This window comes from Pleurodeles waltl, chromosome 7 (assembly GCF_031143425.1).
Source record: "Pleurodeles waltl isolate 20211129_DDA chromosome 7, aPleWal1.hap1.20221129, whole genome shotgun sequence".
In the NCBI taxonomy this organism is placed as follows: Eukaryota; Metazoa; Chordata; class Amphibia; order Caudata; family Salamandridae; genus Pleurodeles; species Pleurodeles waltl.
The window spans coordinates 933517610-933533847 of record NC_090446.1 but is presented as its reverse complement, the minus strand read 5'-3'; the positions used below and the strand labels follow the sequence as shown (position 1 = coordinate 933533847).

Below are 16238 nucleotides of genomic sequence, written 5' to 3'. Positions count from 1 at the left end.
GGTTCAGGGTTGCCCCTAAATACTCAATTTAGGGGGGTGTTTAGGTCTGGGGGGCAGTAGCCAATGGCTACTGTCTGAGGGTGGCTACACCCTCTTTGTGCCTCCTCCCTGTGGGGAGTTCATCCCTAAACCTATTGGTGGGAAATCCTCCAAAACAAGATGGAGGATTTCCTAAGGCAGGGGTCACCTCAGCTCAGGACACGTTAGGGGCTGTCCTGGCTGGAGGGTGACTCCTTGTTTTTCTCTATCTCCTCCGGACTTGCCGCCAAAAGTAGGGGCTGTGTCCGGGGGGGGGGCGGGCATCTCCACTAGCTGGAGTGCCCTGGGGTGCTGTAACACCAGGCTTGAGCCTTTGAGGCTCTCTGCCAGGTGTTACAGTTCCTGCAGGGGGAAGTGTGAAGCACCTCCACCCAGTACAGGCTTTGTTCCTGGTCACAGAGTGCACAAAGGCACTAACCCCATGTAGCCAAAAACCCATCTGGATGTGGCAGGCATGGCTACTCATGGGCTCGCAGTCGCTGGGGAGTCCTCCCTGTAGAGGAAGTTTTCCGCAGGTCGAGCCGGGGGTGTCTGGTGCAGAGTGGAAAGTCTCACGCTTCCGGCAGGAAACGTGTGGTCTTTAAAAGTTGCTTCTTTGTGGGGCCAAAGCAGTTTGTGTCTCAGTCTTCTCTGCAGGGCTTCAGGTCAGCAGTCCTTCGTCTTCAGGTTGCAGGAATCTATCTTCCTTGGTTCTGGGGACCCCTGAATACTCGAGTTAGGGGTGTGTTTGGGTCTGGGAGGATAGTAGCCAATGGCTACTAGCCCTGAGGGTGGCTACACCCTCTTTGTGCCTCCTCCCTGTGGGGAGGAGGGCACATCCCTAATCCTATTGGGGGAATCCTCCATCTGCAAGATGGAGGATTTCTAAAAGTCAGAGTCACCTCAGGACACCTTGGGGGTTGTCCTGACTGGCCAGTGACTACCTTGTTTTTCTCATTATCTCCTCCAGCCTTGCCGCCAAAAGTGGGGGCAGTGGCTGGAGGGGCGGGCATCTCCACTAGCTGAGATGCACTGGGGTGCTGTAACAAAAGGCATGAGCCTTTGAGGCTCACTGCCAGGTGTTACAGTTCCTGCAGGGGGAGGTGAGAAGCACCTCCACCCAGTGCAGGCTTTGTTCCTGGCCACAGAGTGACAGAGGCACTCACCCCAGGTGGCCAGAAACTCGTCTGGTTGTGGCAGGAACTGGTCGGTCTAACACCAGGAGTCGGACTGGCATGCAGGTGGCATCTCTAAAATGCCCTGTGTGCACATTTTGCAATAAATCCCACACTGAGTGTGTGCATTTATTGTGCTGAGAAGTTTGATACCAAACTTCCCAGATTCCAGTGTAGCCATTATGGAACTGTGGAGTTCGTGTTTGACAGACTCCCAGACCATATACTTTTTATGGATACCCTGCACTTACAATGTCTAAGGTTTTGCTTAGACACTGTAGGGGCATATTGCTCATGCAACTATGCCCTCGCCTGTGGTGTAGTGCACCCTGCCTTAGGGCTGCAAGGCGTGCTAGAGGGGTAACTTACCTATGCCACATGCAGTGGGTTAAGGGCATGGCACTGAGGGGAGTGATATGTCAACTTAGTCATTCTCTTCCCACCAGCACACACAAGCATTGAGGCAATGTGCATGTGCTAAGTGAGGGGTCCCCAGGGTGGCATAATACATGCTGAAGCCCTTCGAGACATTCCCTGGCCACAAGGACCTTGGTACTAGGGGTACCATTTACAAGGGACTTTGTGTGCAAACTGTGGAGACAAAGGTACAGATTGGGGAAAGAACACTGGTGCTGGGGCCTGGTTAGCAGGGTCCCTGCACACTTTCAATCATAACTGGCATAAAAAAAGGCAAAAAGTTAGGGGGTAACCATGCTAACAGTGGCATTTTCGAACACCTCTGATGTTCGCCTCTCCCAGATGGTGGCTCCATTCCAGGAGTGACATCTGCCACTGCTGTGAGATCTGGTTGGGGAAGGGAGAGGAGTCTGCCTTTGACCCAATCGCAGTTCATCAACCACCACTGCAGATCCTTTGCATTTCCCTGTGAGATCTGAACCAGGTCGGTAAGATTTCCCTGATGCTGTGCCCATTGGAACTTCAGGTCTCACTGCAGAGCCCTCATATGCCATTTGGCATGTTTGACTAATAGGATGCAGGAAGCCATGAGTCCCAACAGTCTCAGAGTCAGTCTCACCGAAATCTATTGAGGCCAAAACATCAGTATCATAACCTGAATATCCTGGACTCGCTTTACGGGAGGATAGGCCTGAAACTGCAGTGCCCAGAACCGCTCCAATGACAGGGAGCTTCTGAGAGGGAGTCAGGTGTGACTTTGGCACGTTTATAGTGAACCCCAGCGAATACAAGAGGTCCGCCATAGTCTGAAGGTGGGCGACGAGTCTGGGACATCTAAGCCTTCAACAGCCAATCATCTAGGTAGGGGAAGACTGAAATCCCCAACCTGCGCAGATGAGCTGCCACCACTGGCATCACTTTGGTGAACTTCTGAGGGGCACAGGTGAGACCGAAGGGGAGCACGGTAAACAAAGTCCTTGTGGCCCACCTTGAACCGCAAGTAACCCCTATGGGCGGGCAGGATGCGGATGTGAAAATACGCACACTGCAAGTCAACGCTACCATCTTGTCTCCTTGGTCTAGGGCAGAGAAGACCTGAGCAAGAGTGAGCATCTTGTATTTCTCCTTCTTGAGGAAGAGATGGACGTCCCTTAAATCCAAATTAGGGAGAAGACCCTTGTTCTTTTTTGGAACAAGAAAGTAGCGGGAATAACAACCACTGCCTACTTCTGACATCAGGACCCTTTCTATGGCTCCCTTGCCCAAGAGCCATAACTTCCTCGCGGAGCAAGATCAAATGATCCTCCATCAGCCGTTCTTTTACTGGAGGGAGAGAGGGAGGGAAAGACTGGAAGGGGAGGGAATAGCCCTTCTGTATTATCTGAAAGACCCATTTGTCCGATGTTATGGACCGCCAGTGAGGGAGATGAAACTGAATCCTCCTTCCAACTGGGTGTACATGGTCTTGCAGAAACATACTAGGAGGGCTTGGGCATTGCGGAAGAGGGGAGGATGGGTGGTGGCTGACCTCTGACTAGACCCTCCGGGTCTGAAGGTACTATAACCTCGTCCTCGCACTGGATGCTGTGAAGCCGGAGGACAGTGGCTATCCTGTGGTTGGGTGTGGTACCACACCCCTCCCAAAGCATCAAAAGGGGCGATAGACTGCTGACGAGCCAGCACTGAGGGGCCCAAGGATCTGGCCGTAGCTCAAGACTCCTTGAATCTCTCAAGCGGAGAGTCTGCCTTCTCATCAAAAAGGCGTGACCCATCAAAAGACATGTCTACCATGTTCGACTGACATCCCCGGAAAAGCCAGTGGTATGTAGCCAGGCGTGGCGTTAGAGGGCCACTGTCTAAGAAATTGCCCTTCCCAGCGAGTCAGTCATGTCCCAGCCACACCTGATGGTAAACTTGGCTGCATCTCTTCCATCCTTGACAGCTTGGGTGAGTGTCCTGTACGCCCTCCATGACCTGGGGCAGCACATGTGCCACCATATCCCATAAAGTATGGGAAAAACGGTCCAACAGGCAAGAGGTGTTTACCGACCTCAATGCCAGGCTGGAGGAAGAAAACAACTTTTGACCAAGTTAGTCCAGCCTCTTGGATTCCCTAGCCAGGGTAGCAGAAGGGAAGGCACCACAGAAAGTGGAGGCCTGGACCACCAAGCTCTCCGGGTTGGGGTGTTGGGTGAGGAAACTAGGGTCAGATGGAGCTGGTCTATTGCTGCGGGCGATTGGCCTATTCACAGGTGCCCCTGTGCTGGGTTTGGACCACATTCCCAAGACCTCTGTGAGGGCTTCATTGAAGGGTTACATCGGCTCTGATGTAGCAACCACTGGCTGAAGCACCTCCATCAGGAGATTAGTCCCGACTGTCACTGTAGGCAAATCTATGTCCAAGACCACAGCTGCACTACGCACCATCATGGCATAAGATGCCCCCCCCTCCTCTGTAGCCACAACAGGAAGCGAAAGCATGCCAGTATCTGAGAAGTAACGAGTCCACTGGCTTCCCCTAGATCCTCATACCAGTCCTCATGCTTCAATCCATATTCCAAAGGGTCCTCAGACCCCTCCCACCCCTCACCTGTGCCTGGCTGTTCTAAATAAGCCTCAGGCACTGTTTTGGGCCTAATCGGCACTGAAGTCTGAATCGGCATCACACAACGTCGTTCCAGCTCCGGATCATCCAGAATGAGGATGGGACTACTACCAGTGGGCGCCGGTGGTGGAGGGAGCGTCGATGTCTGGCCCAGCGCCAGTCGACTGACAACCTGGCGCCGGTCGAATCTGATGGTCTCTGCTGACCCCGCAGACCCACCTGAGGGTGCGGCCAGCTCAAGAACAAGGCACATACCCTAGTAAAACTCCTTTATTTTGAGCAGGAGTCGCTTCGGTTCTCAGGAAAGGAGGGGGGGGGGGGGGGGGAGATGCAGAGTCAACCCTGGCGACGGCTCCACAGAGCAGCACTCAGAATGTAAACATTCCCTGGACACCTCGTCAGCCGACGGGCGTGGCGAATTTGAAGTCCGCTTGGACAACTTCTACATTTTGTGCCTCTTACCTGAATGCCTGAGGACCTCAAATGTGAGGATGACGACTTGGGGCTCCTGGAGCAGTGCCGCAACCTCCTAGAGCGGGACTGTGACCGCCTTGTAGGCGAGCCGACCGAGGACCGCTGCCGATCACTAGAAGTTTAAGAGATCGCTCTCATTGCCTTCGGAGCCATGGCTGGCTGACAGAGCATGACTTTGCTTTATGGTCCTTTTCAAGGCACCAGAGACAAACTTGTTGCAGATCAGTGATCGACATGGCGCGATGACATGCCTCACACGGTTTGAATTCAGTCTTCCTCAAAGTCATTCGCACAGACAATCGAAAAAGTCTTTGACGAAATGCTGAAAAACAGGGTAGCTTTATCCGGACCTGCTTTTAACCAGTGCGGAAGGAAAAGAACTGACGTGCGTGCGCCAGGGTTGTGCCTATATAGAAGACCGTGACTTCATAGACTGCTCCAACGACGCATGCGGATCCGAATGACACCATGCGCAGGGTACTGCTCAGCAGAACAATTCCGGATTCGAAGCGGACGCCAGGGAATTCTAAGGTAAGGAATCTGCACCAAGAAGTCTCTATCAGATATAGTGCATTTCCTTAGAACACACTAAAACAAAATCCCTTTCAAAGCTTTTTGAACTGTTCAGAAGCTTACATTTACGATGAGAACAAACCATCAAAATTCAATGTTCATTCAAGGAAGAAACCTCATATCGAAAGCTCCAGTAGTGATGAATTAAAAAAAAAAAAAAGGCAAAAGCTTTTGCTTCGTGCAAACATGTTAGCTTTGGAACATGCTCTCAAAGATAAGAATCAACTACATCATCTAAAAATCAAAGAATCATTAAAATTCAGAAAAGCAATAAAGAACTAGATAATCACAAGATCGCAACTCAAATTATTCAGAGGCCGCAAGTCGGTCGTTTGCAAATGCAGTCAGTGACGCCATCTTGTGCGCTTCAGATGTCATCCCATGCGTAAGACGCTGCTATATGGCATCAGCTCACACACCTGGGAGCACATCTCTGGGCCCAACACTCGGTCACAGGTACCATCTTCAACAATCTTCAGTAAAAGCTGTATTTACTGATTTGACCAAGAAGAAAGAAATTTGGTATCTTGCTAACATCAAGGGGAAGGAAAGCACTAGAGCAACAATATTACAAAGAGTGGTCAGACCTTACAGGGAAGGGCAAGTAGACACACTCCCTTCTTGGGTGTAAGTAAAAAGGCTTAAACACATACCCACCCATCCCCTAACAGTGAGAAAAAACAGCCATTATTCACTACTTACCATGGAATATTACGGCAGTGGTGCTGTTAATGCAAAATTGTAGCTAGGTAAAAAGACTAACAGAATGATATGCTTTTTCACTTCAATAAATTGCTGCTCAGATCTCACTCATGCTCTTACCAGCTTCATAATCTCGCATAGTCTCCTCTTGGAAATCACGGAATATATCCACTCTGAATTTTCTCTCCAGACCATAACTATAATATCTAAAAAGGCACTCCAAGCCATACCTGTGAAGAGAAATAAAGGGTGCCCTATTATAAAGTATAAATATCGGTGTGTAAGGCTTAAGGTAATCTGTCTTCATGGGCAAGAAGAAAATTCAACAGGAGAGGTACAATATTAATACAAAACTGCAACACCACCTTATTTTCAGGTCTGGGCTATGCTGGGCAGAAAACACTTTACTTCTGATGTCCAAGGATACCAATAGCTTGCCCTTGGACTGGATAACCAAGTTACTCCTTTTGGGTTTAACCTCTCCTCCAGGGTCAACCAAGTAAAGCAACCAAAACAATGTCCGAGAGGATACATGATAGAGATGCAAATACAGAAGAACACAGTAATTCACAAACAGAATGTCTGTTTAGTGCTGTAAAGTCCAGGAAGAGTAAGACTTTATTAATCAGCTAAGTAAAACAGGGCGGCTGAAAATGACAAACTAGAATATAGCAGTACTGTCTCGGTTTGAAGTAAAATTCATGTAGAATTTTTACGTTTTTTGAAAAACTATCATGGGGCTCTCTCGAGCATCCCTATTTCCTACAGGTGCCCAATGGTTTTCAATGGGAGTGGGTCCTCGTGGCAAGCAGGCTCTGGCTAGGAAACCAGTCAGGGACAACAAGCAGGTAGGTTGTAGACTAGCACTTACGTCAGGGACGTAGGTGCACCTTTGGTCCTTTTATCCAGGAGCAATGATGCAGGGCTGTCCTTAGGTGTTGTGATTCTTTGTTCGGGAGCACTTGCGGTCAAGGGGTCAAGCATGTTGTGGCTGCAGGTGTCGTCGCTGAGTCAAATAGTGGGGGACCCAGGGTAGACTAGCTCAGAGGAGCGTCCCTGGCACCAGTGACCCACCTCCAATGGGGTCAAGGGTGAGGGGTGAAGTGAATGCTGGAGGTGTCAGGTTTTCTCACAAGGCTGCAGGAGAGGGGGACGGCATGCAGGGGCTGCAGGTGACTGGGGGGTCCAAGATGGGTGAGATCACACTGCACTCTGACAGCTGGGGAACATTGCTGCACCGTTTATTGGGTTCACCTTGGGTCATGAATGTAAGGTTCAGAGGTCACTTTGGGTGTCGGGTTTTTACCGTTCTGGAGGCTGCAGAGTCCTGTCTTGAGACCTACGTGGAAAGCAGAGCTGCAGCTCACAGGAGTCTTGATAGAAGGCAGGCAGTCCTGCTGAGATTCTTGGGGGCTCACCTGCAGGACAAGTCGTCTTTTTGGGCAAAGTCCGTAGACTTCGGAAGGCCGTTGGGGCTGGTACCAAGTCAACTGCTGCTTCTGTTCCTCTTCTGCAATTCTTCTTTGTCCTTTGCTTTTTAGGTAGTCAGGATCTGAGTTCCAGGGGTGCCACCTAAATAATCACTCTAGGAGCGTTACAGGGAGTGCCAGGTGGTAGCCAATGGGCTGCCCACCTTTAGGATGACTAGACCCTTTCTATGACCACTCTCGCTGGGAAGCGGGCATGACCCTAACCCTAGTGGCCTAATTCCTTCCAAACAATTAAAAAAAAAAAGTGTCCCCACTTCAGCTCGTCCACCTTAGGGGTGGAACTAGCATGAAGTGGGTACACCACCTAATCTGCCTAATGATCCCACCTGTGGTGCCGCCAAAAGTGGGTTCAGGGGAGTCTGTCATCTCCACCATCTGGAGAGACCTGGGTCACATTACAAGGCAGCTAGGCCTTCGAAGCTCCTCAACCTGGAATGCCCATTCTGCCTGGGTGAGGTGCTAACACCCCCGGCCAATGCAGGCTTTTGTCTCTAGCCCTTGAGAGCACTGTCTCTCGCCTTAGGAGGGCAGTAGTACATCTATGGTGGCTGAACTGGTCAGGACCAGTCAGTCAAGCCACTAATAGCTGGTAGTTTTTCAGGGGCACCTCTAAGGATGCAGTTATTAATAGATCCCTCACTGGTATCAGTAAGGGTTTATTAATCTGAGATGTTTGATACCAAACATCCCTATATTCAGAGACGGCATCATGATACTGGGAAACTCAGTGACCAGTGTCCAATACATGTACTTAAAACGGCTTCCCTTGTCACTTACTATGTCTGAAAATCAACAAAGACAAAGCAGATTTGTTGGAAGCTGTCTCTGTATATACTATATCAAAATGATAGTGTGCACAGAGTCCACGGATTCCCCAGAGGCTTGACAGAGGCAATTATAGATAATACTAATGCTATAATTGTGGTAGTGTGGTCGAGCAGTTAGGCTTATCAGAGGATAGTGTTAAGCATTTGTTGTACACATACAAGTAACAGAAGTAACACACAATGACTTGACTCCAGACCAATAGGATTTTATAAAGAAAAATATATGTCTTGTTAATTTATTTCTTGAACCACAAGATTCAGCTTGCAGGTAAGTACATATAATGTGAGGTAATTTGTATAGTTATAATCAGAACTTTGAATGGAATCAACAATGTATACAGTTTTCTTTAAAATGACAAAAAGCTATTTTAAAAATGGACACTGCAATTTTCAATAGTTCCTGGGGATGAAAAGATTGTACAGTTTTACAAGTATTAGACTTACAGTTCCTATCTCCAGGTTTTAGGTAGCCCATCGCTGGGGGATCAAGTTAACCCCAAACACCCACCACCAGCAACAAAAGGGCAGTCGGGTGCAAAGGTCAAAGAGGCACCACATTAACGAGGGCTCCTATAGAGACAGGGAGGTACTTGGAATTCGGTCAGCCAGCAGGAAAGTACCCACGACTCGGAGGGCTGACCAGGGTGGTTCAAGAGAGGACTGGAGGTGCCCCAAATATTACTGGCTCCAAACACACCCTCAGCGGAACTAGGGCAGCTGGGTGCAAGGTGCAAACTGGGCATCGGGTTTCCAATGCAATTCTACGAAGGGGGTCACTGAGGCTGCAGATGAGGTCCAGGGGGCTTCTCGGGCAAACCACCAGCTGGACAGGGAAGGGGGCCACCTGCTGGTTGATGCTGCACCGGGGGTCAGGTTCTACAAGGCCTGGGGGCTGTGGGTGCAGTGTGTCCTTTAGGCATCCAATATCTTTGTCCGAAGTTCACGGTTAGGGGGGTCCTCTAGATTCTCTCTGCAGGCGTGGTCGTGGGGGCTAGGAGGGGTCAACCCAGGGTGGACTCTTGGTCCCAATTGCCTGAAGATCCTTTCTTGCTGGGTGGACCACCTGGACACAGGCATCAGGTGCACAGGGATCAGGACTCACACGTCCAGAGTGAGGTGGGAGTCCTTGGTTGAGAGTTTATTTTGGACAGAGCCGCTGTCCTCTGGAGTTCTTGGTCCTTTGGGGTGCAGGGCAGTCCTCGAGTTGAGGTCGCTGGGCCCGCTGGATGCGTCACTGTTCTTCTTGCAGGTTCTTTGAAGCATGAGACATGCCAGTAAGGCTGGGGCCAAAGCAGTTGTCTTCCTTCTTCCCTGCTAGGGTTTTCAGCTTAGCAGTCCTTTTCTTTGTATGTCGCCTGGAATCTGGTGAGCTGGGTTCAGGGAGGCCCTTAAATCCTAGATTTAAGGGCATGTTAGGGGTCAGAGGGCAGTAGCCGATGGCTACTGTTCCAGAGGGTGGAACTCCCTCCCACTCCCTTTGGGGGGGGGGGGGGGGGGGGGGGGGGAGTGGGGGTCACATTCCTATCCCTGTTGGTCCCGGTCCTCCAATCCAAAATGGAGGATTCTGCAGGGAGAGGGTCACCTGAGCTCTGGACACCCTAGGGGTGGTTCCTGGCTGGGGTGGTCGCTCCTCCCTGTTTTCCCTAATTTTCCTGCCGGACTGGCCACCAAAAGCGGGGCTGTGTTGGGGGGGTTGGGAGGGTGAGAGGTAGGGTATAGAGGGTTGAGGGAAGAGAGGGGTTGAGTGGTCATCTCCTCTAGGTGGAGTGCCCTGGGGCAGTTTAAGGGGAAAGATATCTGGCACGGGGAGACCCGGTTAGCAGTAACCCAGTGCACTTTGTCTAAATTACATCAGATACCAGGCAAAAAGTGCGTGTGGGGAGCTTGGGGGAGGGTTTACCCTTTTTGGGGCCCTTCCATCAAGGCTTTGATAAATGGAATTTTAAAGAGATACATGTTGCCTACTTTGTAGGTAAGCAGCCAGAGTGGCAAGGTGGAGCCTGAAAGATGTAAATACCAGTCCACAATTCTGCAGATGTAGCAGGCAATGTCCTGTACCACTGGTGTGAGAGGGTCAATTTGCTTTGAGTGACAATAGTGAACAAATAGTTTCCATTTGGCCGCATAGCATACACATGTAATAGGCCTATATATTTCTTTGAGAATGGACAAACATTCAGTGGTAGTTAAACATATCTAAATTCTAGGAGCTAGACAGCAGGCTAGAGTGACTAGGGGTGTAAGTGGCATATTTTCCCAGAGTTCTGTATGAGAATGTCGGGCATGATTGGGAGTTTCTTGTGAGTAACTAATGATAGCTCTTAAAGGGTTGTGAACCATGGTTGGCAAGCCCCAATGGGTACTACTAGAATGAGGGTGAAGGATGTTTGCTTTAACCTCAGAACCAGAAATAGAAGCAAGGGGAGAGTAGGAAAAGCGTAGGAAAACATCCCAACCCGTTCACCCATACTGCATTGTTTTTGGACTGTGAAAGCGTGTATCTGGATATGAAGTTTGGGTATTTTGCAGGTTCTGTGGTTGCAAACAGGTCTACTTGGCAAAAGCCCCAAAACTGGAATCATTAATAGAGGACTTGCGGGTGAAGCACCTGCTTGTGGACTTGTTGCTACATCCTGCTGAGTCGATAAAGTCACTGTCCCTTCCCGGGAGGTGTTCCACTAGTAGGAGTATTTTGTGACAGAGCCCACCTCCAAATTTGCTCCAATCCTCCACCCCTTCTCCCATTTCTGCAGGTACAACATGGCCGTGGTTGTAGGAAGCTGGTGTGTGGTGAGCACCTTGAGTGACTTATCACCTGATACCAGGTCAGGTATGCCATATTACTGAAGTGTAAGCGGTGTCTAGGAAACCAGGGCTCTCGAGGTAGCTGTGGATGAGCAGCTAAGACTTATCTAGGAAACATGCAAAGCTTATGCAATACCACTATAGTCCCATAGCACCATCACACATGAAAGAACCACAGTGTTGCAAAAATAAAGGTACTTTATTATAGTAACAACGCTAGAATACTTATAGGCAGTTCCCCCCCAAATGGAGGTAAGTATACACACTAATTATATACACAATAGTAATCGGTGAGAAGCATAAAAACAAGCATTGGCAAAAGTATTAGCAAATAGCAAGGGCTCTAGGGGAGGGCCAAACCATATACTAAAAGTGGAATGCGAGATACAATCCACCCAAGGATGTGGAATCAGAGTGGAGCTGGAGAAACTAGGAACAAAGAGGCGAGTACCATAGTGACCCCCAGTGACCAGGAGAGCAGAGTTAAGTACCCGGTTTTCCCCAAATCTAACAGGAGCACTTCGAAAAGGATTGTGCAAGACCCAGACCAGACTGGAGGAACCCAAAGGTTGTTTCTGGCAGAAGAGAACCTGCAAAGGAAGGGTACCAAGTAAAGTTGGAGTATCCGGCTACGGCAGGAGCCACTACCCACCTTTCTGTGAATGCAGGACCAGGTCGATGGGGGGGAAGACGACCAGCTGTGCATCGCAGGAGATGAAGAGAAGTCCCTGAAGCGATGCAGATGGTGTCCCATGTCAGGTTGCAGAGGGTGAGTGGTGCCAGGGGACCACCAACAAGCCTTGGCAAATACAAAAGAAAAAAAGGAGAGTTGCAAGACTGAATAGGGCCAGCAAGGCCCAGGGGACTTGACCCTTGGAAGGGAGTCCGAGGTGAACCTCAGCAGTCAAGAGTCACCAGAAGCAGTCGCAGCCCCCGCAGGCAACCCACTGGCACTGGGCACAGCAAGTCATAGTTAGGGTCAGTAAACACACCTGAAGAGGAGTCCCAAATCACTGGAGCAGCAGAAAGGAGACACTGCTTGGCAGGAAGAAGTGCTGGAGCTACACAGAGCCTGAAGATCCTTAAGAGCAAACAAACCTTGGTAGCTGCAAGAGTCACAGTGCACAGGGGTACCGCCCAGCAAGGAAAGGATAGGGCTTATTGCCTCCCAAGTTAGACAGCTGGCAGGGAGGACCAAGAGGACCACCCTAGACCACCTCTTGTGATGCAGGCTCCATGAAGGTCCTGAGGATAGCAGATCCACACAGCCGGTAGTTGTTGCAGTTGGTGCCTGAAGATGCAGGGAGATTCCATCTTACTTCTTGGTGCGGGCGGAATTCTGGCTGACCTCAGAGGATGCACAGCCCGGGAAATGTTGCAGTTGCTGGAAGGAGCTGGAGAAACAATGTTGGAAAGTGGAGTCTTCACTGAAGTTGCAGATTGTTGGTTCCTGAAGAGTCCAGTTGTGGTGCCAGTGGCCAGAAGATGAAGCAAATGATGCAGAGGTGTCCTGGTGGAATCTTGGATCCAGCCAAGAGGGAGACCCTCAGAAGCCTGAAAAGCGGGTGTGGTCACCTATCAGGCAGGGGCTGTGACATAACCTGCCTGACCTGGCAACTGAGATGCTCCATGGAGTGTCTGCCCATCTTGGATTCAAGATGACAGAATCGAGTGGCCACCTGAAGAGGGGGGAGGGGTGTTGGGCAACAAAGGGAGGTGGTCACTGCTTTTTCCTTTGTCCAGTTTTACTCCAGAAGCAGGGACCAGAGTTCCTGTTTCGCCAGAGCACAAAATCTACCCAATCCTGGGAGGATACATTTTTAGTCTCCCTGAATCTGATCCTGTATTGTTCTGTGGTTAGCCCAAACCCATCTAAGAGTGCAATGTTTAAAGCCTGATTGTCAGCTCCATCATCTTCCTTGACAGTGAGGATTTTGTCTCTGCCTTTGTCAGAACGAGAACTACAAGATTGCTGCCCACCGTCTTTGAGGGACCCACTGCACTTTACAGACCCTCTCCAGGGCACTGAACTATCTCCCAGATTGTAAGGTGGGACTTTTATTACTCGGGTTCCCAGAGTCATAGGAGTCCTCCTTGACCCTGGTGTCCCTAAAGTTATTGCTGCCACCATAAGGAGGTAGCCCCAAATTCTACCTTTCCCTCTCTACTGCCAGAGCCTGCCTTTATAGAGTTAAATGTTGCTGCTGCAGCCTCAGTTTAGCCTGGTCGAAGTTCAGTCTGGAATTCCCATTCCAGAACCTGCCCCCCCCCCCCCGAATTGGAGTGGTTGGTCGCATAGGAGGTCCTTGAGATATGGGTATGGACAGATGAAGACCTATTCCTCCTCCTGGAGGGCCTTTTGTACGAACCCTCTAGGAGTAGAAGTGGTATTACTTGAGTGACTTCCTTTTTCACTACCTGCAGTCTGCAGTGCTCCACATTGTAGCCTAAGTCTAGCCTATATAAAACTGGAGGGTCAGTCTACTCCCAGACCCCCGGATGTGTGGTGGAGACCTATGGTGTTGGCACCTTATACTAGGCAACCCTTATTAGAGAATGAAGTCGGTGTCTAGGAAGCCAGGGCTCTCTAGAGGTAGCAGTGGATGAGCAGCCAAGACGTACCTAGGAGACCAGCAAAGCTTATGCAATACCACAATGGCCACACAGTAACTTACCACACATGAAATGAACCTCACAGTAGCAAAAAAATAAAAGGTACTTTATTACAGTAACACTACACTAGATTACTTAAAAGCAGTCACCGCAACCGGAGGTAAATAAATATGGAAAATGTCACTTACCCAGTGTACATCTGTTTGTGGCATGCTCCGCTGCAGATTCACATGCTGTGCATATACTTCTGCCATCTAGTGTTGGGCTCAGAGTGTTACAAGTTGTTTTTCTTCAAAGAAGTGTTTGAGTCACGGGATCGAGTGACTCCTCTTTGGTTCCATTGCGCATGTGAATCTGCAGCGGAACATGCCACGAACAGATGTACACTGGGTAAGTGGCATTTTCCATTCGATGGCATGTGTAGCTGCAGATACACATGCTGTGCATAGACTACAAATCAGTTAGTCCTCCCATAAAAGCGGAGATTAGCCTGTAGGAGTTGAAGTTGTTTGAAATAATTTTCTGAGTACAGCTTGACCTACTGTGCTTTGCTGTGTTGCTGAAACATCTACACAATAGTGTTTAGTAAAGTTATGTGGTGTTGACCAAGTACCTGTGTAGGAAGTTGGCTCTGTATGCACTATTTCAAAGTAAGGAATAGTATGCACTGAGTCCAAGGGTTCCCCTTAGAGGTAAGATAGTGGCAAAAAGAGAATTCCAATGCTCTATTTTGTGGTAGTGTGGTCGAGCAGTAGGCTTATCAAAGGAGTAGTGTTAAGCATTTGTTGTACACACACACACGCAATAAATGAGGAACACACACTCAGACAATTCCAGGCCAATAGGTTTTTGTATAGAAAACTATATTTTCTTAGTTTATTTTAAGAACCACAGGTTCAAGATTTACATGTAATGCTTCAAATGAAAGGTATTGGTTTGGTAGTTTGACATGGGGCACTACTGAAAGGTCTAGTAGTGTTGTGTACCAAGGTTGTCTTGCCCATGTTGGTGCTATTAGTAGGAGTTTGAGTTTTTGACTCAACTTGTTTACTAGATATGGAAGGAGTGGGAGAGGGGGGAAAAGCGTAAGCAAATATCCCTGACCAACTCATCCATAACGCATTGCCCTGAGACTGATCTTGTGGGTACCTGGATGCGAAGTTTTGGCATTTTGCGTTTTTCTTTGTTGCAAATAGATCTATTTGTGGTGTTCCCCAACTCTGGAAGTAAGTATTTAGTATTTGGGGGTGAATCTCCCATTCGTGGATCTGTTGGTGATCCCGAGAGAGATTGTCTGCTAACTGATTCTGAATTCCTGGAATAAATTGTGCTATTAGGCGAATGTGGTTGTGAATCGCCCAATGCCATATTCTTTGTGCTAGGAGACACAACTGTGTTGAGTGTGTCCCTCCCCGTTTGTTTAGGTAATACATCGTTTTCATGTTGTCTGTTTTGACAAGAATGTGTTTGTGGCTTATTATGGGTTGAAATGCTTTCAGCGCTAGAAATACTGCCAATAGTTCTAAGTGATTTATGTGAAACTGTTTTTGGTGAGTGTCCCATTGTCCTTGGATGCTGTATTGATTGAGGTGTGCTCCCCACCCTATCATGGAGGCATCTGTCGTTATTACATATTGTGGCACTGGGTCTTGGAAAGGCCACCCTTGGTTTAAATTTATACTGTTCCACCATTGAAGCGAGATGTATGTTTGGCGGTCTACCAACACCAGATCTAGAAGTTGACCCTGTGCCTGTGACCACTGTGATGCTAGGCACTGTTGTAAGTGCCGCATGTGCAACCTTGCGTTGGGACAATGGCTATGCATGAGGACATCATGCCTAGGAGTTTCATCACCATTTTGACTTGTATTTTTTGTTTTGGATACATGGCCTGTATTACATTGTGAAATGCCTGAACCCTTTGTGGACTTGGAGTGGCAATCCCTTTTGCTGTGTTGATTGTCGCCCCCAAGTATTGCTGTGTTTGACACGGTATAAGGTGTGACTTTGTGTAGTTGATTGAGAAACCTAGTTTGTGGAGGGTTTCTATGACATACTTTGTGTGTTGTGAACATTTTTCTAGCGTGTTGGTTTTGATTAACCAATCGTCTAGGTACGGGAACACATGTATTTGCTGCCTTCTGATATGTGCAGCTACGACTGCCAGGCACTTTGTAAAAACTCTTGGCGCAGTTGTTATTCCGAATGGCAACACCTTGACTTGGTAATGTATCCCCTGGAATACAAACCTTAAGTACTTTCTGTGTGAAGGATGTATCGGTATATGGAAATATGCATCCTTTAGGTCTAGTGTTGTCATGTAGTCTTGTTGTTTGAGTAGTGGAATTACGTCTTGTAATGTCACCATGTGAAAGTGATCTGATTTGATGTAGGTATTTAATGTTCGGAGATCTAATATAGGTCCCAGACTCTTGTCTTTTTTGGGTATGAGAAAGTAGAGAGTAAACTCCTGTTCCTTTCTGGTGTTTTGGTACTAATTCTATTGCCTCTTTCTGTAGCAACGCCTGAACTTCTAGTC

At 48.8% G+C, this 16238-nt stretch overlaps 1 protein-coding gene across 2 annotated transcripts in view; it reads right to left on the bottom strand.

Moving 5' to 3' along the window:
• LARP1 (La ribonucleoprotein 1, translational regulator) overlaps positions 1–16238 on the bottom strand; it is a 547470-nt gene that overhangs the window by 20606 nt on the left and 510626 nt on the right. For both annotated transcript variants that reach the window (XM_069199616.1, XM_069199617.1), the window contains exon 17: positions 6085–6194. In XM_069199616.1, the coding sequence (XP_069055717.1) occupies positions 6085–6194 (110 nt within the window). The remainder of the gene's footprint in view (positions 1–6084; positions 6195–16238) is intronic.